General features: G+C 47.7%; 1 protein-coding gene across 1 annotated transcript in view; it reads left to right on the forward strand.

The window, feature by feature from the left end:
• LOC147685096 (uncharacterized) overlaps positions 1-23734 on the forward strand; it is a 1199247-nt gene that overhangs the window by 874184 nt on the left and 301329 nt on the right. Inside the window, exon 28 of the mRNA XM_086940986.1 lies at positions 17684-17764. Coding sequence (XP_086797112.1) covers positions 17684-17764 — 81 coding nt within the window. The remainder of the gene's footprint in view (positions 1-17683; positions 17765-23734) is intronic.

A 23734-nucleotide genomic window follows, 5' to 3' on the forward strand; every position in this document is an offset into this window, starting at 1 on the left:
TGGTAAGTGGTCAAAGAACAAAACTAAGTGCCTCAAGGCCAGAGCGCCGTGTCCAGTAGCAGATTACCATGGAATGTCAAATCCCAGTCCACCACCAGGGCCTCCGGCCGGGTGAGCAACAACAAAGTGTCTCCCCACAAAGAGCCCACAGCAACGTCCGTAGTCGGCCTCAAGCACACGCCTGGGCCATGTAAGGTGGAGGCCCAGTGCAAAGAGGGGTCCAGGTAAACACAAAATGGACCCCTAGCAAGGATAGTTCTCAAAAGGTTGAGGGTCAGATCATACTAGAAAGCTCCACAGTCCAGCACACAGTCAAGAGCTACTAAAAAATAAAACAATTGCCCCCGAAGTCAGCAGTAGGGGCCAATGGCCAAATCCGGCATAGGAGAATAATTGCAGTTGAAGATGAGATGGGGAGGGCCTAGCCAGCAGCACTAGAAATGAGGTCCCCGCAGCGTAGCAAGTGAATCAAGGCAGGCGGGTGATGGATTGTCATAGGCCATGCACAGGGCTCCCTGCAGCCAGGGTCCCAGGCCATGAGGGCATTCAAAGCGATCCAATTCAGGGCCCACCACGGAGCCAGGCCGAGCCGCAACAGCCAGTGGAGCAGCAGCCAGGCAGGTTTTCCTGCTTGGTCGTTAGGAAGGGTCAAAATAATGTCCTGCAGTGCAGAATAACACAGCACTGGGTGACTGGGCAAAAAGAAGAGGGGCGGATGGATTGCCCTGGAGAAATCTGGGCTAATGCCTTACCTCCCCTCAATCACAGGCTGCCCTGGCTTTGCCTCCAATCCTCCGGCTCACTGGCACCAGTGTGCAGCCGGTACAGAAAGTCAGCCATGACTCAGCTCAGTTGCCGCATGTAGTCTGTAGGGGGGGGCGACGGCCCTTTCTCGCACCATGAATCACAGCCTCCTGTCATCAGGCCGCATGGCAGACCTCGAGCCCCAGAAGCCTCCCTGATCGCCTTGCAGGGCTTCTTCCATGCAAAAATGGAATATCACTATCTTGTGTGGCCAGAGAGGCAGCTACTAACAAGCTCAGGTAGCTAATGATCAAGATTAGTTGTGGATATCAGGGTTCTAGTGCGGAGCTGGTCTAAAGAGCAGCCACCATGTTGGTCACCTAGGCCACGCCACCCTCAAACGCTCATTTATAGCACTTAGTTGGTCAGTGTAGGAAGGTGGACACCTGACTATGGTTACCCCAGATTTTTTTGCCTTGTGTTTAGCTGGTTTTCGACTTAGTTGGCCTGCTAATCAGGGCCCTAGGCTATCTGCTCTCTCCTTAAAATGCACTCCATGCACCCTAGGTGCATAACCAAATTGGTACTGGAGACCTTCTCAGCCCTTTATAGTGCACTATAGGTGCCAAGGGCATAGGTGCATCCAAGGCCTACCAGGGGCTGCAGCATATCTTTTGCCACCCCTGGCTGGACCTTAAATTGACACAACTGGCTGATCACTCAGCTGGGGCAAGGTGGTGTAATCACCCCTTGCTTAGATATAGTATACCTATATCTAAACCTATATCTGGACACATATGTACCTATAAGTCATTCCTATGGCAGGCCTTATCAATCCTGGAGGCAGAGTGCTTGGTTTAACCTGAGATGGTGCTCGAGCATGAGCTGAGCCTGTCTGCAGCTGTCGGGAACAACTCCCTAAGCTGTTCCGGGATAATGCCATACCATATACTGTTAAGGTCATTATAATCCATTGCGGTTATGTGCTAACTTTGGTTTGGCTTTATCAAAACATGTTGTGTAAGGTGTCATACGATTTGGAATACTATCCCCTCGACAGTCCTGTCGACGGAGATAGCATTCCACCCTTCTAGAGGGAGAAGACATGTTACTTTACTAAAACGTGGTTAATCTTAACCAGAGCCTCAGCATCACAAAATGGATGCTGCTGCCACCGACACAAGTCTGACTTCCTGCTGCTGACCGAAACTTGGCAGAGGAGGCCTGGACAAAGGGTTTCCTGTCGCGGGGAGGTGCTACACCACCCCAGACAGGAGATAGTGTATTGGGGTAGGGAGGGCTGAAAGAAACTAGACAGTGCCTGGGGCGCACAAGGCTTCCCCTTGCATAATCCGGTCAAACCGGTTCTGGGGCACACCAGCCCCAGTCCCAGCGTGACCCTGGACAAAGGGAAAGGGGTGTAACCACCCCCTTCCTGGGTCCCACCCATAGGAGGGACCTAGCAGGTAATCCAGACCCCAAGATTGGTATAAGAATGGGAGCAGTGCCAACGCACTCAGATTATCCTGACTGAAACTTATGAAACGAAACTCTGGACCCTTCGACATCCTACTCGAGGTAGAAGACTGAAGAATCTCCCTTGTGGTCAAGGAGTGACCACCCTGTGCAAACAGGCACCATCCAGCACCTCAACGTTTGCTTTGTTGCAATTCCCGCCGGAACTCGAGCGACAGAGATCGACAAGACCCAGCGTGCCTGCCTTCTAACAGCCCGATCCACAGTCCCTGCAGATCTGAGAACCTTGGAGGCGACCTGAAGCGTGGGACCCGCCATCTTGGGAAGACCACGAGGCGCTGACTGTGCAGCATCCGAGGCCCCCTAGAAGCTGTGCATTGGGGTTTGAGAAGCTCCAGCCCTGAGCCTCTCTTGCACCGAAGCTCACCCCTCTACACTCACCGAGTGCTGCGTGGGGCCCTTCTGCATCTTTTGGCTCAACCTGTTGGTCCGGTCGCTTGCCCGTTGGCCCCTGTACCGACGAACTTTGAAATCTAACTTGTGAGTCTGGTTGCTCCAGACTTGCCCTCGCTCCCCTGAAAAGGAGCACCCGCTCTGACCCTCCTGGTCCGAGTATTAAGCGATCTTCGAATCCTGCGTGGGTTGCGCTTGCCAAGGGTTGTTTGCTCCAATCCAGAAGCCGACACCGCCGACACCGAGAGCCTTCGTGGGACAGCTCGTGATCCACTCCTGGACATCCTCGGTGCCCCAGAGTCCACGTGGCAGCGGAGACAAGCTTCCCGCCATCGACCTGATTGCGCCCGACATTGCCCGGTTCCTTCCTGGTTCCACCCTGGTCACTGCTGAGTGACCCAGACTCTGTCCCCTCTGCTTTCAGATCATCTTTATCTTCGATCCACCCTTGGATCACACCGGACACTTCTCTTCGCGACGCCTGCAGCACCTTCATCTTCAGGCACCATCGACCTGCGTGACGAAACCCGACACTACTTCGCACCTGTGCACCCGCTTCCTGTGGGTGAGGTAACTCAGCAACGCCGGTGTTCCTACACTGGTACACACCTCTAGTGTATGTGTCTAAAGCTTTGTCCTTCTAGGTCAGTCGAAAGGTTCCTTAAACAGTAACTTTATAACTTTTACGCACCATTGACATCGCATTGGTGCATGCGTGTGCTTTAAGCGCTGCACCCGAATCCCGCGGGCTTTTCCCGACTTCAGCATTGCTAGTCCCGACTGCTCCCAGCGATTCCCTAGGCCTAACCACTGTTCGATTGGTAGTTCTTATACCACTTTTTTAATATATGGTTTGCGTGGCCCCTGGGCCTCATCCATAATTGTGCAACTTTCATATGTTTAACTGTGCTTTTGTTTAAACGCTTGTGCCTCTGCACTCATAAAGAGTACAGAGGATTATTCTAGTAATAAATACATATATTTTTATAATATATAACTTGTGTGGTGTCCTTTTATTTGATATTACAGGATTGTGATTGGTAAAACAGCTTGCTTAACACGACCTCTTGAGTTAAGCCTTCAAGGCTGCTTAGTCCCTGCTACCCTTAGGATAGCTTGTCTATAAGGTTGACTTACAACCATCACCATAAGGGATTGTTTGGACTGATACAAGGTGCCCCCAGGATTGGAGACATCATATATCAGGCCAACTTCTCACAGTCAGTAATTTACTTATGGGCTTTTTCTTGGGCATTTCTTATTTCTTGATTCTCTCACAATATCTGCTGTAGCATTTGAGCTACCAGTGAAGATGAAAATAGAGAGAAAGAGGAGGCAGCGTGAACCTGTTAGAAGGATGGTCTTGTTGGGCCCAGCCTTGCCAAGGTGCAAGGAACGCATACAAATTGGTTTTCCCAGCATATTGACCCACTGACTTCATAGCATTGAGGTTTAAGCCTTGCAGCGCTTACAAGCCACTACAATTGGGTGAGAGACACCTAAACACTACTGCTTCATTTTGTGATGAACTGAGAGAGCTGCAATCAACACTGATCACATTTACCTGTTGTGGTGCATATTCTGTAGAGAATGGCCTTACACGCAGTGAAAACATTGGGTATATTGATTTGGAAAGTTGGGCTGGTGGCAGTTGGACAGTAGCTGTGTGTAGCGAGCTCATCAGTTATTGTGTGGGATCTATATGCTTCACTTGCTACCCCCTGTACTGATGGTGGCGTAGAGTTATCTCTCACCACCGCATGTATTGCTGCTGGTTTCAAAGCATTGCTTTGGCTGGCTGTCTTAAACTTCTGGCGTCTGCGGTGTCGAGCTCTGGGTGGGGGGAGGGATGTGTTGTTACCTCAAGAAGTTTCTCCAGTAGCGTGCAGGTATTCTGATCACCTGAAGACCTTTCATTACAGAACGAGGGCTTTTGGCCTGAAAATATATTTGTAGTCTCTAGATTAGGTAGAACTTCAACTGCTGTAGTTATTGAGGCCTTGCGTTGGTTTGATCCCTTACTCGCCTTTACGGTAAGTAAGTTTTGTAGTGGTGCTTTGCAGAGTGAATAGCACTTCATTAGACTTCTTCACTAGGTTCTGTTGAAGTGCATGCTTAAGTATTAGCTCACTCCGGAGGTTGTATCCACCTATGGCAAGACATGAGGGAGCGTGCTGGGATCTTGGAATGGTCAAAAGTTGCACCCGCTACTAAGTCGGTTGCCTTCACAGCCCCCCAAAGAAGCCACTGCTTTTAGAAATGGTGCCTATGAAACCCCCTCTAAGCCGCTAAGCTTTCCTTTTCTCCTGTTCCTATGCTTTGCACCTTGCCTCAAAAATGCTGCAATAACATCAGTCAGTCTTCAGCACGCTTGCATGCCCCTCTTAGTTTAAGTGAGTTGTAAGCTGCATTATTGAACTTGTTGGGCTTATGGGCGTCAGCAGTGCTATAACCTATTTGAAGAGAAGAAAGAACAAGCATTTGCAATGCAATAAATCTCGCAATCACACAGTTTCGGGCTATTGGCATTGTAAATGACAATGCCTTCTATTTATATTTTGGGTTTTAAAACATAAATACAAGGCATTATTATTTACAATACTAATAGCTTAACCACATGGCTGCTGCGGGGATTTTTGCGCTGTGCTGGATATGCTCATTTTCCATTATTCATGACGAGCTCAGCTCGTCATCAGCACACGACACCCGTGGGTGATGACGAGCTGAGCTCGTCATCAGCATCGAAAGGGTTAAAAAATGCAAAGAACTTCACCATCTATATCAACAGAAAGGGCGCTTTAGATATATCAGGTGAAAGAGCAAACACCTCGAGTGGCTCAGATAAAAGCACCTCCGAATACTGAACGGACAGCAACTTCACCTGAAAGCAGACATTGTTTGTCACAAAATGAAGGTACCTGTGCACCGGCAGTATTTCTTATCAATGGAAGAACCAGGAGATGTCAATAAAACGCAAAAACAGCAGTTGCTCTTCACACAGTGGTGCTTGTGCTGGAGAGAGAGATTGACTAAGAAAGTCTAACTGGTTGATCATGGTTGTTTATATGATTTCTGTCAAAATGGTGAGGCTGGTGATGCCACAGAAACAAGCTAGGGTCAGAGAGTTGAGTTTAGCTTTATACATCATCGGGACAAATATCTTATCTTTAAGGAAAACGGGGGTGAGTCTTGTGAAAGACCATACATTAAGATTCTAAACCACTGCGCTAATATGGCCAAATTGGGGCATGGTACTTTGACTTGCCCCTTGCCCCAGATGTGAAGATTTTTTTAAAGGTTCAAAATTCTAACAGTAGATACTAGGAATAGCATCTGAATAGACTTTAAAAGAGAGAGTGTAGAGGACTGGGTAGGCCCTTTGGCACAGGGTAGGTAAAACACTGAGCCTTGTGTGTGTTGCATGTCAGACGTGTTGGCATTTGCAAAGGTACACCGAAGAACTCTATCTCCATTTGAGCCAAAAAAAGCTGAGAAAAATGGTTCTAATTCTGAAAACATGACAAGTACACTGATAAAATTAGAAGAGATTAAACCTGACAAGGACATTAGCAAAAAACTGAGAGTAACCATAACATGATAAACCAGTATTATAAAGAACATTTACTTTTATCCACCCCCTGTTTGAACATATTGTTTGTAAGCAAGAAACACCAGAAAGATTTTGAATGGTCTGAACAAGCCTCACCCTCAATACAGACGTGGTATGAAGTTCTAAAAGAGGGGCCACAGAGGTAGACCTGCGTGTTGAGAAGAAAAAGCACTTAACGTGTCTGTAAAGCTCGCATCCACCCGGGGGAGTTTTATGCGCTGTAATGAAAATAGGAGGTAATACAGATGCCACGGTCAGCAGAGAGAGCCAGGAGGTGCAGAGATGTTTATACATGATCACCTAGTAAACACTGGCCGGGCTGAGAATTAGATCTGGCCAGTCTCTCCTACGAATGAAGGTACATAGATCTTCATGGAGCTGACTCGATTGAAGACTGCAATAGTCACAAGGCAAGTCAGGTGGGGGCGGTAACACGTGGGTGGGAGATGCACACACCACACACACACAAGCTTTCACACTATTGGTGTCTGTCAGTCACCAGCATTATTGCGGTCTGGTGGAACAAATTCAGACTCGACCCAGCTCACTACAAGACGAGCAGGACAGACAGGCAAACAGCGCCTACTCCGAGGCCAGAATCCAAACCAAACCCCGTCACTGCGGCAGTAAGGTCACCCCGGCTACGGGCAGCAACCCGCCCACATTCCGCACTAGAAAGATACTGCTGGCGGCCTCCAACCATCCCCGCAGTATCATGCACCCTTCCAACTGCAACGGGCACAGGAGGCCCCCCTAAAACCAACTGCAGGGAAGTAAGTGCCTGGAAACCGGAGATGTGCAACTGTCTTAATAGCGCTTCAAACAAGACGCACAGCTCTCGCTGATGAATATTGAGCCAAGCCCTCGAACTGGAGATTGAATTATTGCACAAGGGAGTGCGGATACCAGCGCTACATGGGGAGCCAATCTGTTTCCAGGTCAGGGATCAAGGCCACAACTTCTCGCGAGGCTGTGTCGAGTTCCGTTTTCCTAAAATGGGTCATGCCATCACACTCCCTGTGGTACAAAAGGGGGTGGTGATGGGCGGAGCATCTGAACCAATCAAACACTCACACCCAGTCAACAGCTCTGGGTTTAATCCATCACCGTTCTTTAGCCCACTCTGCCACCCCAGTTCAGACATGGCCATATGCAAATCAGTCTGACCCTGTGTATCATGGGAACAGTCCAGCCCGAACTGCCAAGCCATGCCTTCCCTGGACCGGAAACAAGCTTCCGAGGACCGGTTTCTGGCATTTCAGCCGTCTTCAGCCCGGCTTGCTTGAATCCAGTGGCAAAGTGAGCACTCCCCGGGCTGTTCGATGCCTCGGAAAAACTCCAAAGACATCCCTGCGTTAAAACTTTGTTTACAGTACCAGGAGCATACCCCCTCGTCCTGACTAACACCCCGCCCCTCGCACGCAAGCTATTGTACTCGCACACATCAGGCATTTTTGATTTATACAAGGCAGAGTTCTTTTACACACGTAGAGCAATCTCATTTAATGCAATGACTAAATAAAGTACAGCATAGACTTTCAGTATGCCCATTCTAATTAGATAACACCTTTGCCAACACCTACTGTATACTAAAAAAAAAAGTTGAGTGAGAGAATGTGGCATAATTGCTACAGCAGCCGACTTACAAGCTGGAGAACCAGGCTCGAGTCTCTGAGCATCAAACATCCTGTAAATCGGGACAAATCAATCTCCCGTGCCTAAAAAATTAACATGTCTGGCTCCATGGCAACTGCTGCCCGTGTAAAGCGTTCCGATACCTACTCCCCACTTTATAAAATATCTATTTAGATAGACATTTGTTTTACTCGTGTCCTCAAATATCAAAAAGAGGAAATAAATAAAATGAGAAAAAGAGCACAGGAAAAAAAAGTACCAGTGTATTAGACAAAATGATCAGGCCTACAAAGTTCTATTATAAAGAAAAACAAAACACAGTCACACATACAGTACCTGTGGTCCTGGAAACATGAAAAGGGCGGTGAGGAATGCATGACTGACGTGTGACAGGCAGTAACACACAGATACGTCTGTTTGTCCCGTGTGCTCCATGCCGGTCGCTGTGTGTTTGCTGATAACAGGCTGTGTGGGCCCGCCCGGCCCCAGTAATCCGCCTGCGCCGCACAAGGCTGAACTACACCCAGATTAGAAGGGCATGGCACGCCCTGGATCCACAGAGAACCGCGCGAGCCTGGGCACGGCACGGCACGGCGCGACGCCGGCGCGATGCCCACGTGATGCCCACGTGCCCCTGAGCGCCGGCTGCAGAGAGACAGGGTCTATGCCTGGCAGGGATGCGCCCAGGCCACAAGAGAAACTGCAAAATGGGGTCAATGCCACCGCGGCACACTGCAACCCAGTACCGGCCGAGGACCACACTGCCACCGCTAAACTGCAGGTCTGGGCCCGAGGCTCTGCAGGACCACAAGAGGGGTGCAACAGTACACCAAACATGCAGTGAAACCAGAGGGTAGTACTACCACCCCAAAACCACAATAGGGGCAATGCCACCCCAATCGCTGGTCTCATCTGAATCACGCGAAGGGTTCACATCCACTCCCAGCCAGATCTCGCTGTGAATCCGGCGGTTTGAGCCTCCGCTCTTCACCTGGGACGAGCAGAGCCCCAAACGAGCTCACTGCCGAACGGAGCCCAAATGAAGGAGTCCAGAACTATCGGATCTGCAAATAACTGATCAATGTCTAACACTAGGAGAACACAAGAAGCTCTCTAAACAGTGCTTCTTTGTTACCACCCTTTCTCCTTGTGGGATGGCCCATCCGGACTGGATCCTTTTCTTCACGGCTTGTTTATATAACATGGCTCCTTTAGATGAGAAATTGCTTCACAACAGCCGTGAAGCAAAGGATCTAGTCTGGATGGGCCGTCCCAAAAGGAGAAAGGGCAGAAACAAAGAAGCCTCATTTTCAATCGGAGGCCACGTTTCCCATAAACGATGACGCCGTCCAATGAAAATGAGGGGCGGTGCTTCAAGCCCCCTTCTGAAATCTCCTCTCTCACAATATGTCTCGCAGAGTGAGCAGCGCTTGTGCACTGCAACGCTAGGCGAAACCTAAAAAACAGCCTATTTGATTTACTCATAGCATTATTTCGAGCAGGATAGCAGCTCCCTGCCATCAGATTTTGCTGACCAACACAGACTATGCCGAAAGCCAGCCTGCTAACAGTCTGTTCCTCTCCACCCGCTGCAAGGGTCTCAAATGGCTGGCTGTTTTCTTCCTCACGGCAGCCGTATTCACACATGGGCAGCATCACCCACACCTGGGCAGCATCACTTTCCAGCTCATCACCACAACAAAGCCCTTTCATTTCTCACTGCTCATAATTTGCAGCATTTGTGCCGATCCTGAAGCGGCACTGTATCGAATGCCAAAGAAACAACATCAATACAGGCTTATACCCTCATTGGTATCTCGTCCACAGATCCATTGAGGAACCTTCTTGCTGACGGCTGCAACAGTGACCAAGACACCTTCTCCGTGTAGACCCCCCATCATGCCCCACGTCTAAAGTCTGCTTCCGGGTTGGCTGAGTCAGATGTTAGTTATCTTTCAGGTGTTTGTTCTGTGTCGGGTTGTCAAGCAGATTCTCCGTCTCTTTTCTGTATTCACACAATGTCGAAATTTCAAGCTGTCTGGTCTTCAAGCTGTATCCGGGCATCAAGTTGTGTCAGGCAGTAGTATAAGATTCTTAGCCAGTGTCAGGATCTTTTTTGATGTTTTTACTGCCTTTTTCCAACTATACATTAAACAATATGTTCAAGGCATATGAGCTGTAGATTGTATACTTTAGCATAGATCGCCATCTGGTGTTGGGCTCGGATGTTTGCACTTTGTTATTGTAGAAGTCTTTGTAGTCACGAGAGAGGTGACTCCTCCTTTGGTTAATAGTGCGCGTGGGCATCGACTCCATCTCCAGATTGTTTTTTCCGCCATCGAGTTCGGATGGGACTTGCTGCGCTCCGGCTTGGCACGGTGTTTTCTTAACTTTTTTAACGCGCAACCTTTCATATTCAACTGTATTGTCTCCTTCGCGTGCCTTCGACGCGCTAACTCAAATTTCTCAACTCTGGTTGTCGACGCGGGCCGTTGGGCCTATCGCCGCCATTCGGGCCTACGGCTAATGGAAAGAACTCCATTCAAAAAATGCCCCCAGTGTGGAGCTAAATTTCCACACAGTGACTATCACCAGGTCTGCAACCTTTGCCTATCACCAGAACACGAGGAGAAGGATTGCCAAGCCTGTGCCTCCTTTCGATCGATGAAGACCATCCGTGATCGCCGGGCTCGACGACACGTCATGCCTCCTCAAACTGCACCAGTGCCAGAAGACCTCTTCGATGAAGGCCCCGATGTTCCAGAGGCAGAGGATTCGGAGGAGCTCGAGACAGTCTCCGAAGAGGATGACTCCGGGTCCGATGACATCACTCCAGGTCAACGAGTGAGTACAAAAGCCCCTGCTCCTTCCCCACCACAAAAGCAGAAGGCTTTAGTCAAGACTTCACCTGCAGGCTCTAGTCGAGACCAGAAGAAAACTTCAGAAGCCCCGCATCTGGGCCTGGCTCCCGAAGCAAAAAGAAAAGCCTTTCGGCAGCTCGGGACTGCGCAAGCCACATTTCGCTACCCTTAAACCACCTTGGGTGCCGAAATCGGGGATACACCCCTTTCCAGTAACCTCCAGAAAGGCCTCGGTACCGAGCCCTTATGCACCAAAAGACCATAAGGCCTCGGAACTGAAGAAACACAGAAAATGTCCGGCTCAGGAGAAAAGTTCAATCTCGACGCCAACTTCAAAGCCGACGAAGCACAAAACCCCTCCTAAGTCTCCAAAGACCAAACTAAAGCCACGCTCTGAACCGAAAAAATCGGCACCGAAAACAGCTGACCAGGATGAACTGTTTCAACCAGATCCTATCGACCCAAAGCAAAACACGTTACAGCTGAACGCTAAAGCAGGCCATATTATCAGTATTCCAGCAAAGAAGAGGAAATCTGATACCTCACATACACCCGAGGTGCCTGCTAAGAAGAGAGACATTGCAACTTCACCCATAAGACCCTCTTCTCCTTTTCTTCCTGCTAAACCTTTCTCTCCTATAAATTATGTCCATGCTCACCCTTATTACCACAGGATGATGAGGATTTAGGGGGTGTGGAGTAACACGGTAATGATCCTGTAGATGACCCTAATGATGGTAACACTACCCCTCCACAGGATACATGGGATGATTATGACGATGCTGCAGATCCCCCGGACATTCCGAATCCAGATGCATTCCCATCTAAGCCATCACCCTAGACGACAATATAGGATTTAGCCAACTTATTATTAGAGCTGCTCAATACCACAACGTGCCACTACATTCAGACCCCATGGAGGAAGATATCTTAATGACACTTTTGCTCAGTCCCATAAAATCATACACACATTGCCCATACTTAAAGGTGTAATTAAACATGCACCAACATAATCAAAGACTCTGTCAGGGCTAGAATTCTCAATCCAAGCATTGAGAAAAAGACCTGCCCCTAAAGATCCCATGTACATCAAGGCCCAACTCCCATTAGACTCCTTGGTAGTCTCCAATGCAAGAAAACTGGCTAATTCCCAAACCTCTGGTGATGCACCACCCCGATAAAGAGTCTAAACTGCTGGATGCATCAGGTAAATGTGTTGCTTCCCAAGGAGCTAATCACTGGAGGATAGCCAATGCTCAAGCTCTACTTGCCAGATATGACAGGGCTCACTACGATGAGCTTGAAAATCTTATACAACACTTACCTGACCAATACAAAGCCAAGGCCAATGATATGGTCCAGGAGGGCAAATTACTTATAAATGCCTCCATCAAATGTGCCCTTGATGGAGCAGACACTGCATCTACATCTGTTAACACTAGTGCCTTACTCCGCAGACATGCATGGTTACGCATTTCCGGTTTCAAGCAGGGAGTGCAAACAACTATTTTAAATCAATCGTATGATCAAGAACGCCACTTTGGGCCAGCTGTAGACACAGCTGTAGAAAAAATGAAAAAAGACATTGACACTGCTAAGTCTATGGGAGCATTACAATTTCAGACTACACAGGGGTCCTTTTGTCGCTCCTTCTATAGGGGCAGATCCAAAAACATTACCACAGAGGCTACAACTTCCTCCTATAAAAATCCTACACAAGCATCCCCCAACAAGGGATATTTTTAGGGCGGGTACAGAGGAAATAATAACAAAGGGAGAGCAGAGCGCGAGGTAACTATAACCAAACCTCCCCTACTACCAAACAATGACTTCCATCCGCTTCCTCCAGACCATTCCACTCCGGTCGGAGGAAGACTATCACAGTTCCTACCTGTCTGGAACAACATCACCACAAACAGGTGGGTGAGGCAAATTATCTAGTATGGTTACTGCCCGGAACTCACCTCTACCCTTCCTCACATACCACCCAGACAACGGCCAATGTCCACGGAACATCTTACGCTTCTAAAGCAGGAGGTTCTCTCTCTTTTGCAAAAACATGCAATAGAACCGGTTCTTCCACATTATCAAGTTACAGGGGTTTATTCCCTTTACTTTTTAATTCCAAAGAAGGATGGTACTCTCAGGCCAATATTAGACCTCAGACCCTTAAACCTGTAGATACAATCCGACCACTTCCACATGGTCACTCTGCAAAAGGTTCTTCCACTGCTCCAACAAGGCGATTTCCTTGCCACTCTAGATCTCAAGGACTCCTACTTTCACATTCCTATTCACCCTACTCACAGGAAATACCTACGGTTTGTAGTGGACGGTCAACACTATCAGTTCAAAGTCCTTCCATTCGGAGTGACAACAGCGCCCAGAGTCTTCACAAAATGCCTCACAGTGGTAGCAGCCCACTTAAAAAGACAATACACATTTGTTTCCTTACCTGGATGACTGGCTCATAAAAGCCAAGTCACACATAGATTGTTTACATCAAACACACAAAACAATCCAGCTGCTGCACGACTTAGGGTTTACAATAAACCTTACCAAGTCACATTTTCAACCATCCCACACCCAACAGTATCTAGGTACAACAATGGATACTTCCAAGGCACTAGCATTCCCCAATCCTGTCAGGATAGCCAGGATGCTAGCTCTCATAACAAAATTTCAACCACAGAAATCACTACCAGCTCGAGTTTTTATGCAGCTCATAGGGAGGATGACCTCTTGCATCTTAATTGGCCCTTACGCAAGTCTCCAAATGCGTCCATTACAGGAATGTTTGGCACATCAGTGGAACCAGGCTCAGGGTCCGCTTACAGATCTGGCGTTGGTGGACAGCCGCACACATCGCTCTCTGCGGTGGTAGAACACACAAAATCTTTCCAGAGGGCGGCCGTTCCTGGACCCGGTTCCACAGATAGTGCTAACAGCGGACGCATCGCTCACCGGCTGAGGAGCTCATCTCATAACCCATACCATTCAGGGTATATGGACCCCTCAACAGAAACTCCTTCACCTCAATCATCTGGAGTTACTGGCCATATTTCTCACTCTCAAGTCATTTCAGGTACACCTCGTAGGCAAAGCTGTCGTCGTCCGGACGGACAGCATGACAGCAATGTACTACATACAAAAACAGGGAGGAACGCACTCCCTACAGCTTTCACAACTAGCACAGAGCATATGGAGATGGGCCATTCCTCAAAAGATATACCTCTTAGCAGAGCATCTACCTGGGACACACAATCAGATAGCGGTCGTCGGCTACAAAAGATTCATATATATACTTGCCCAACAGAAGTATAAAGAAAGGGAAGCCCTGGTTCTAACCTATACACCTAAACTAGCCCAACAATACTTAATTTGGAATATTCCTCACGGTGTCCGTAGATTATGGTACCTTTTACGTCATAATTTGCTTCCACTTAATACACTCCTAGCAAAATGGTATGGAGTTTCTCCTTTATGCAATTTATGTAATAATGCTGCTCAAGATCTTAACCATGTACTGTTTATTTGTCCGGTATTGCGCCTTATGCGCCAAAAATGGATAAAACCAATTTGTTTACAATTGGGAATTGTGAATGTAAAAATGTTCTCCCATGCACTTTATTGCCCCCCTAACGAAATGTTCTGCTCTAGAATTTTTAAATATTTTAAAGAGTTTTTAGATATATATTAATGTGTTTCCGGGAGATGCTGATGATTGCATTATTTGCAGATAATTAGTGGTTATTCCTGTTGCTGTATGTAGCTTTTATGTATTATTGCTATGTTAATACGTATGTATATTTATGTGGCCCTCAATGAGAGCCGAATCATAATAAACTTAACTTTGGAACTACAAAAGATTCACAAGTGGGAACTTCATCCCAAAGTTCTTCATCCCTTTTTTCAAATGTGGGGCCATCCAGACATTGATCTGTTTGCCACACACCTAAACACAAAATGCCCAAGCTTCACCTCCAGACAGCCACACCCACTGTCCAAAGACAATGCGATATGGATGAACTGGTCAGGCAGATTTGCGTACGCTTTTCTGCCTCTCCCACTCATTCCACTACTGGTCCGCAAGCTGAAACAGTCTCTCAAAATTATCCAGGTTGCTCTAACTTGGACCTGGCAACCATGGTTCACAACACTACTGAAACTCTCAGTAGTTCCACACCAAAAGTTACATCTTTCCCCAAAGCTTCTCACACAGAACCATGGAGACATAAGGCATCCAGATCCAGCTCAACTGAACCTAGCGATCTGGCTCCTGAAGTCTTTAAGTTTGGATACCTCGACCTCTCATCACACTACATGAATGTTATCAAGGAGGCTAGACTTCCTACTACTAGAACTTGCTATGCAGCTAAATGGAAAAGATTTGTGATTTACTGCAATAACATAATCAATCCATTAGATTATTCCTTTTAAAACATTATTTGTTATCTCTTGCATCTACAAAGATGTAATCTATCATACACATCCATAAGATTACATCTTGCTGCAATAGCAGTTTACCTGCAAAACAGTCAACAATCGTCATTGTTTATGGTTCCTGCCATTAAAGCAGTCATGGAAGGTCTTAAAAGGATAATTCCTCCCAGAATTCCACCCTCTCCAATCTGGAATCTAAACATTGTCCTTACCAGGCTCATGGATCCCCCATTTGAACCTTTACACAAATGTGAGTTACAATTTCTCACATGGAAAGTAGCCTTCCTTGTGGCCATCACATCTCTCAGGAGAGTCAGTGAACACCAGGCATTAACCATACAAGAACAATTTTCGCAAATCCATCACAACAAAGTGGTTCTTAGGACAAACCCTAAATTCCTACCTAAAGTAGTCTCTCCATTTCACCTTAACCAGTGGGTTGAGCTCCCAGTCTTTTTTCCTCATCCAGACTCAGTAGCAGAACGGGCTCTTCATACGCTTGACGTTAAAAGAGCTATTCTTGACTACATTGAGAGAACAAAAAGTTTCAGGAAAACTAAACCACTTTTCGTAGCTTTCTCACAACCACATAAGGGCAATCCTATATCAAAATCTGGAATTGCCAGGTGGATTGTTAAAACCATTCAAGTATGCTATCAAAAAGCAAAGCGTACATTATAAATTCTCACTAGGGCGCATCCCACACGCAAAATTGGGGCACCTATGGCATTCTTGGGGAATATCCCCATGGATGACATCTACAGCTCATATGCCTCAAACGGAAAATTCTACTTACCAGTATGCATCTGTTATTGGCATGTAGAGCTGTAGATTCGTATATGCCCACCCGCCTCCCCGGATACCTGTGACTGTTGCAGTAATATCTTACTTAGATACATTACACATGGTCATCTTTCTGTTTCTAACTAACTCCATCATCACCCTATATGGCAAAAACAATCTGGAGATGGAGTCTATGCCCATGCGCATTACTAACCAAAGGTGGAATCACCTACCTTGTGGCAACAAAGAATTCTACAATAACAAAGTGCAAACATCCGAGCCCAACACCAGATAGCGATCTATGCTAAAGTATACGAATCTACAGCTTTACATGCCAAGAACAGATGGATACTGGTAAGTACCATTTTCCTTTCCTAGTGCATCTCGAATATTCGCTACAATGCATATCAAAAGATTCCACTCGTCAACTGAATAGATCAAAACAAGACTTATTAACAGAAGACACTGGCATTAAGCATACACTATTTGTCTGGTAAATGGTGTTGTCAGTGTTGCAAAGGAGCTCATAACGTAGAACTGAAGTAATTGTGAATACAAATCTTCAAGGTGTTCAGTGCATGAAAGGAGGGCCTATTCCTTCCCTACACCGCTGTGCCAGTATCTCTTGTATAATATCGATGAATGGTTGGCAAATAGCCAGGCAAAATCAGCAAACATTTTTTCCATGCATGCTTCCTTTATTTGCCCATTTATACAGTCCTAGAATATTGGCCTCAAGGGTGAGAGTGTAATTTCTGCCAGTCTGCATCCCAGAATGGAGCAAGCTACAGACAATTCCAAAACCTATACAGTCAGCTGCAAATCGACTGCATCTTGTATACATGTCCGATATAGTAGGGTATATTATATTTAACTTGCTAGTGGTCTAGTAGGCCCTATGGGGTAATGTAAATGGAATCAATTTGAACTGCAGATTGTGACACACTTTTGAGAGGTATTCAATGAACCTTTCCTTAAGTGTAATGTTTTTACCCAGATCTCGTTCCTGGAGACCCTTCAACAGGGAAGTGTCTATCTTAGATTGCTACCTAAGGCTACAATACACAGCTGTGATAGTTTTCCTTGTTCCCATGATTGGCAATACAGTCTGCAAGGTTTTTGTTTATAGTGTGCTCAGTCTTGCCCTGTTTACCAATCAAGTTAATCTGCCTAGTCAGTGCTCCATATGTCAGAAACTGGCTCACCGAAAGCTGCTTGTTCTGTCTCAATCCTCAAACATGCAGTGTGTTTAGTTGACATACATATCTCCCAACTTAATTATGTTAGCCCCGTCCTAGTGCAATCTGAGCTAAGTGCAATCAGAGCTAAGTGTATATAGTTTGGAGTGTATTCATATTGAAACCTTTGGAAATGAGGACTCCTTTGTGTTAGTATGAGCAAAACATGTCTTCCAACAATATTATCTGTGCTCAATAATTTAGAGCTGCTTTAAACCCTATTATACAAATTCAACACCTTTTACTATAGTTTTTCACCTGTCGTAAGGCTGTGTCACTTTACCAGGAGGTGTCCTGTCCTCAAGCTGCTGATCACCATGTCTGCCCTGTTTGTTGTCCGCTTCTTCTAATCCTTTTAACTCACCAAACTTCATTGAAAAGGCTGGCTCTTGCCAGTACCCTTTGAAGAAATGTATTTTGAGTAACTATTCTCCTTTCAGGGAGTATATCAATCAGCGTTGGAAGGGGAGATGAGGAGCAGAAGAGACTGCAAGCAGGAGTCAGAAGACTGCAGACTGGAGGTGAGTCAAGAAATTGCTTCCTGCATGTGCCTGCTCTCCAGAAACATTGACTGGTCTTGTGCATCTCCATTTCTATTTTTAGCACATATCTAAGGAAGGATTTGGAGAAACGGCTGCTATGGCTACTATTTTGTAAATTGTGTACTGCATGCAAAGATTCAGAGGTCCGGTAGTGGTGAGGGAGTAAAAACCCTCCTTACCAGACACAATGTGGTGTCTGAAATATACAAATCTTGGTTCTCCCTGTTTGTTTAGCAGAAGCTTGCAATATTGGTTCTCAGTTTCACAACTTTGCTCTGTAGTCCATACTCTTATCTCTGTGATTCCAAAATCTTATTTTATAATTAGTATGTCTGCTGATGTTTTTCATTATTACCCAAATGCTTTTTAGCTGTTGTTTTCACTTGGTCTCATCAGAGATCTGCTGAATATTCTTTGAGTTGAGAGTGAAGAGTGTAAACTTGAAAGTTGCTGCAATCCCAGAACACAGCCTCACCTGCTAATTCTAAATGTTGGGAGTGCACATCTTCAGGTTCAATGCTTTATTTTGACACAGCATGTCTTAAAAGTGACATAAGGGTGGACATGGCCAAGCTGCCAATGGAGTGAGATGTGCCTTGCCATGTCTCCGCTCCCTCACAGCCGGCCATAGCGGATCCCACTGTATCTGGCCCAAAAATGGCCATCGGGGCCAGCCTGACCCACCCACCGCTGCTGAAAGAATGTGCTGGGGAGCTGCCACTGTGGAACAACGGTCTGGCTAGCTTTTGCCTGAGATATGATCACAGCTGGGGCCGCCATCTTGGGGCCCAAGGAGGGATCGCTTGCTGCTCCTGAGCACCAATGACTGACCAGTTCCCTGCCTCCTGATTCCCGAGGATGACCTGCCTCCTGTTGTGGCTGAAGGGACAGAGTGATCTTCTTCCGCTCCTTCTTCACGGCACACAAGACTTCTAATATACAGGCCCAGCTGACCTCCCCGGCCATCTTGCGGCCTCCGAGTCCGATGGCGGACCCTGCCTGGGACACAGTTGAGAGCTGGAGGCTGTCTCCCACGTGGTGGCCCCTTGAAATTACTTGGAAGCAAGACAAATACCTGCCACAATGATTTCAAAAAGGCCCAACAAAGGGGTCCTATTACTGATGCCTTGTCACCGGAGGAGACAAGAGCTTAATCAAATCATAACATCAAAGGTAGCAAAGATATAATAATTTTATTGTGGAAAAAATATTTACTTCAATTTTATCAACAAAACATAAAAAATATCAAATAGCATAATAGTTTAAAACTTTCAAATCAGTACACATTGTCCCACACGCCAAACCATACATCACATTCATACCGTCATACTTTCCAGGATACAACATAACTCATACTACACGCACACAGGGTATCAAACAAGTACATAGCAGCCACAAGATGATTAAGATGACAGAATGGAAACAAATCATCAGAGGGGTGGAGGTGTAATCAGTCCAAATGCCCCCAAGCGAAGAACGTTCTTCGCTTGGGAGCATTTGGACTGATTACACCTCCACCCCTCTGAAGATTTGCTATGTACTTGTTTGATACCCTGTGTGTGTTTAGTATGAGTTACGTTGTATCCTGGAAAGTATGATAGTATAAATCTGATGTATGGTTTCTTGAGTTCCCTTGTTGGACCGAGCTTCAGGAACCCCTTTGTTCTTGTCATACTCAAGCTTCCACAAGAGCTGGGGAGGCTGGAGACACCCTACCCCATAGGGGGAACTTTATGGATCTGATACTGGCCAAGGAACTTTTCTACACTTGTTCCTTGGGCCCCCCAACTTGGCATCAATTTGTGAAAGACTGTCTCAGCTCTGAGTGGACCCTTCACCAACACAGGGTCCCTGACACAAGGGAGCCGGACCAAGGCTGCACCACCCTTACCCTGGCCATCGACTTCCACTCAGGGCCTTCCTGTGGATTTTATTGGTTTTCATCACTCAACGGGGCTCCCCCCTGGCCATGCCCACACCAAAACTGGCAAAGGCGCTCCAGCCGCTTCATCCAGGGACAACCGGGGTGCCTCTATGTGGCTTAATTCAGGCCCCCCGGCTTCCATGGACCCCCAGCCAGCAATGGCCCCTCTCACACAGGCCTTCATGAAACATTTCCTCCAGGAAATAAAATCTGACGATGGCTCCATCAAAACCGGATTCAAGGCCTGCCTCAATGACCTTAGACAAGACATTGCTGATATTGGGGGTCGGATTGAAGACCTGGAGCGTACAATGGACACACGCTCAAAAGACCAGGAGAACTTGTGGTGTAGAATGGCTATCCTTGAGGAGCAACAAATTGGCCTCTAGCTAAAGCAGGCGACTTGGAAGATAGGAGCTGGAGAAACAACATCTGCATCAGGGGGATCTCCACAAGGGCGGAAGGCTCAGAAATCATGGCATTCACAGCAGACCTCCTCCAGACAGTTAAAGTCAACAACAACTCCTCTCCACTGGCCCTGGACAGAACCTACCGAGATGCCTCGACCAGTGGTCGCTCGCACTTTGTCCCAGACATACTCACACTGGTATACTTCTTCAGGGATAAAGAGACTATTTTACAAGCCGCATGAAGTAACATGGAGCTGGTCTACCATGGGCACTGTATACAAGTATTCCAGGATATTACTCAAGGGATACTCCAGTGTCATAGGGACTTTAGACCGGTTACAGACAAACTATGCAACCTCAATATCAAATATCAGTGGGCCCACCCTTTTTCCTTAATCTTTACTTAGGAGAGAAAATGCTGGGTGTTCTGCTTCTTGCGGTATGCAAATGCAAAACAACTCCTGCACCTCCCAATGGCATCCCAAGATGCCAGCCCATCAACTCCTCATGCTCCAACCAGAGATGCTATACGCCAGAGAGGCTACAGTGCCCCCTCCCAAACGTAGGGATCGCGCCAAGGAAAAATCATCTTCTCAAGCCATTCAACACCTCTGCTCCATGGACGAAGCATTCAACCCGATTCCACTGCATCTGGTCTTTAAGATGCTAAATATGTATGGCAAGCTGCTTGTTTCTCTCGATTACTCTCCTGTTGATCAATGTACAGATTACCACCAGCTTCTGCCTGCTGTATGCCTTGTACTGTGGTATGTGTTTATGTTCCATCATAATAATAAAACAGACCTGAAGTAAAAAAGAGACATAAATACTTAATGAAACACCATAAAATATCACACTGCCATTGCACTTATAACCACGGTCACTCAATTTACATGTAATATTTACACAAAAAGTGAGTCGTCAACAAGGCCTTATTAAAACTAGACAAGTTATAAAATATAAATAGTTTTACAATAAAAAGGCTATAAATTCATCTTAGACCTTTTGACCCACGTCCAGTTCAAAAACTTGGCAACGGGACTTGCATGGAGGGGAGACAAATCTGTGCGCAATATTCTCATTGCCTCGCTACTACTTCTAGTGCCCAAGATCTTACAAATAAGCATCAGCCATTTTTTCTGCTGACCCACATAGGCTGGACAGCTGAACAGGACATGAGGGAGTGTTTCTGTTTGGCCTACGCAAAAGGGGCATTTGTTATCGGCATTTGGAGACCACTTGCATATAAAGGAATTTAATGGATGTGATCCTACCCGAAATTGAAAGTAAAGTCTCCTATCTGAAAGCCTAGATATAATGTCCCAGTATGGTTCAAGCAGGCAGGTACATTTTTATTCTAGAAACCTCCCTGTCAATGTGGAGCTCTCAATTACTCTGGAATTGTTTGTCATAATTATGAGCCAATACTGTTCCTTTATTTTTTCCTTTGAAGGAAACTGTAAACACATTGGATGTTCCCATGGTGATCGAATTCCCATATTACTCCGTGTCCGCTTGATGTTTTGGAGCCAGGCTATCTTCTGAGAGTGGTCAGCCTCCATGACATACCTGAGAGCTTCTGCATAATTCACCAATTTGAGAGTGGACCACATTCTACGCCAGTATAAAATAGGACGAAGTCCTGCTACGTCTCTTAGGGGTTTCCGACCTAGATCATAAAGCAGGGATTTGAGTGGGGCGGTTTGTGGTAGAACTGTTATCTTTCGTAGGAACTTGTTCTCTGCTACAGTGAGTTGAGCTAAGTTTGTGAATCACCACAATTCTGACCCATATAGAACTGATCCCACTACTTTAGTGTCATATCTGAAGGACTGGACTGACAGGCTTAGTGTGTGAAGTTTTAAATTCTTTTACTAATGCGCCTGCTATTTGGCGATGTTTGATGGTCATGATTTCAATTTGGGGCTTCCAAGACTAATTCTTTGCCAGGGTGACTCCTAGATAGGTAAAAAGGTGAATCTGAAAGAGACACTTTAGTGATAGATTCCTTAGCTTAGAATATCCCCAGGCGTCAGGCTGGATCCGGAAATTTTTGCGTAGCAGTACCCATGCGCGTCAGTAGGCGTCGTCCGCGGCTCCGCGTCCCGTCGTGGGAGCCGTGATGACGTCGTCGGAGTACTTAGACGCCGCCTCCGCGCGCTGACGTCAGTTCTTCTTTTTTCCACGCCAGCAAGCGCAGATCCGGAAAAAGTTGTACCCTAGTAAATTTTTGACTAACTTTTTGCGATCCTTTTTTATCTCTTTTCAAAGTCTTTCGACTCCGAAGGTGCCAGTAGGGATGCCCGGGTTCAAGCGCTGCGCCAACTGCAACCGACTGATGTCGGTTACCGACCCCCATCGCCGGTGCCTGCACTGTCTCGGCCCGGACCACAACGACAAGTCCTGCTCGACTGCCGGGCCCTGACGTCTAAAGCTAGACGGGAGCGGTCCCGTAAGCGACTCGAGCTTCGGCAGTCCGCCCCACGCCGCTCGAGGTCCCGGTCCGAAAGGAGGTCGAGGGACCGGTCGCGGGGCCGGAGTCACCACAGTTCCGGGAGTCATCATCGGTCTTCGGGCTCGAAGTCCTCAGGTAAGAGGCACAAGAAGTCGAAGAAGCACCATCGCTCTTCTGACTCCCCCCGACGCTCGCGCGACAGGCCGGGGGTTTGGGCGACATTGCCCACGCGGAGCCGCGGGCGTCGCGGCCTGCTCCATACCCGCGGTCCCTGGGCCGCACGCGACGCCGGAGGAGATCGAGGCCTTCCTCTCAGCCATGAGGTCGCTCACTCCTTCGGCCCCGACTAGGTCCCCACGCGGGCCGGGTGCTTCGGCCCCGGCGCCGTCGGGTGCTCCGGCCCCGGCGGCGACTTCGGTTCCGACGCCGCAGGGCCCAACTGGATCCGGCTCAGGATCCGGGTCGCGCCGGTCGACCTCACGACCTCGCCGGCCGCAAGGGTGTCGCCCGCGGCGCCGTCTCAGGACGACACCGTCCCTGGTCCTACCCTCGATTCGGGTCCGGCGTCGGAGCAGCGCCGCTCTCGACGCCGTTTGGAGATTTCTATTTCTATTTTCCCCATCCTTTGAGCCTCAGTACCAGGCGATGGGTGACGAGGGGGATTGGGAGGGTCTGAGGACCCTCTGGCAAGTGAGTGTCAGTCTTCTGCGGACTGGACAGGAGAGCTTGGGGAGGCCAGTGGTCTGGACACTTCGCCCGACACTGGTTTTGTCTCCCCTCCTAGCGTGGCTACGGAGGAGGGGGCGGCTTATAGTGTGGTGCTGACGAGGGCGGCCAAGGCCTTGAGCTCCCCGTCGCGGCCTTGAGGACTAATCTCCTCACTGAGGTCCTTAAACCGCAGTCAAGCTTGGCCGAGCCTCTGCTGCCCTTTAATGAGGCCTTATCTGACGTTCTTCTGGGCACTTGGTCCAAACCAGCTACAGGTCAGCCTGTGGATAGGAACGTGGCCAGGCGTCACCGCCCGGCTCCGGGCGACCCTTGCTTTCTGTCTACCCACCCCACCGCCGAGAGCCTGGTTATCCAGGCCTCTAATTCCCAGACCGCATTCCCGGAGGCTCCCCCCGATCGGGAATCCAAGAGGTACGAACAATATGGGAAGA

Source organism: Lissotriton vulgaris, chromosome 10 (genome assembly GCF_964263255.1).
Source record: "Lissotriton vulgaris chromosome 10, aLisVul1.2, whole genome shotgun sequence".
Classification (NCBI taxonomy): domain Eukaryota; kingdom Metazoa; phylum Chordata; class Amphibia; order Caudata; family Salamandridae; genus Lissotriton; species Lissotriton vulgaris.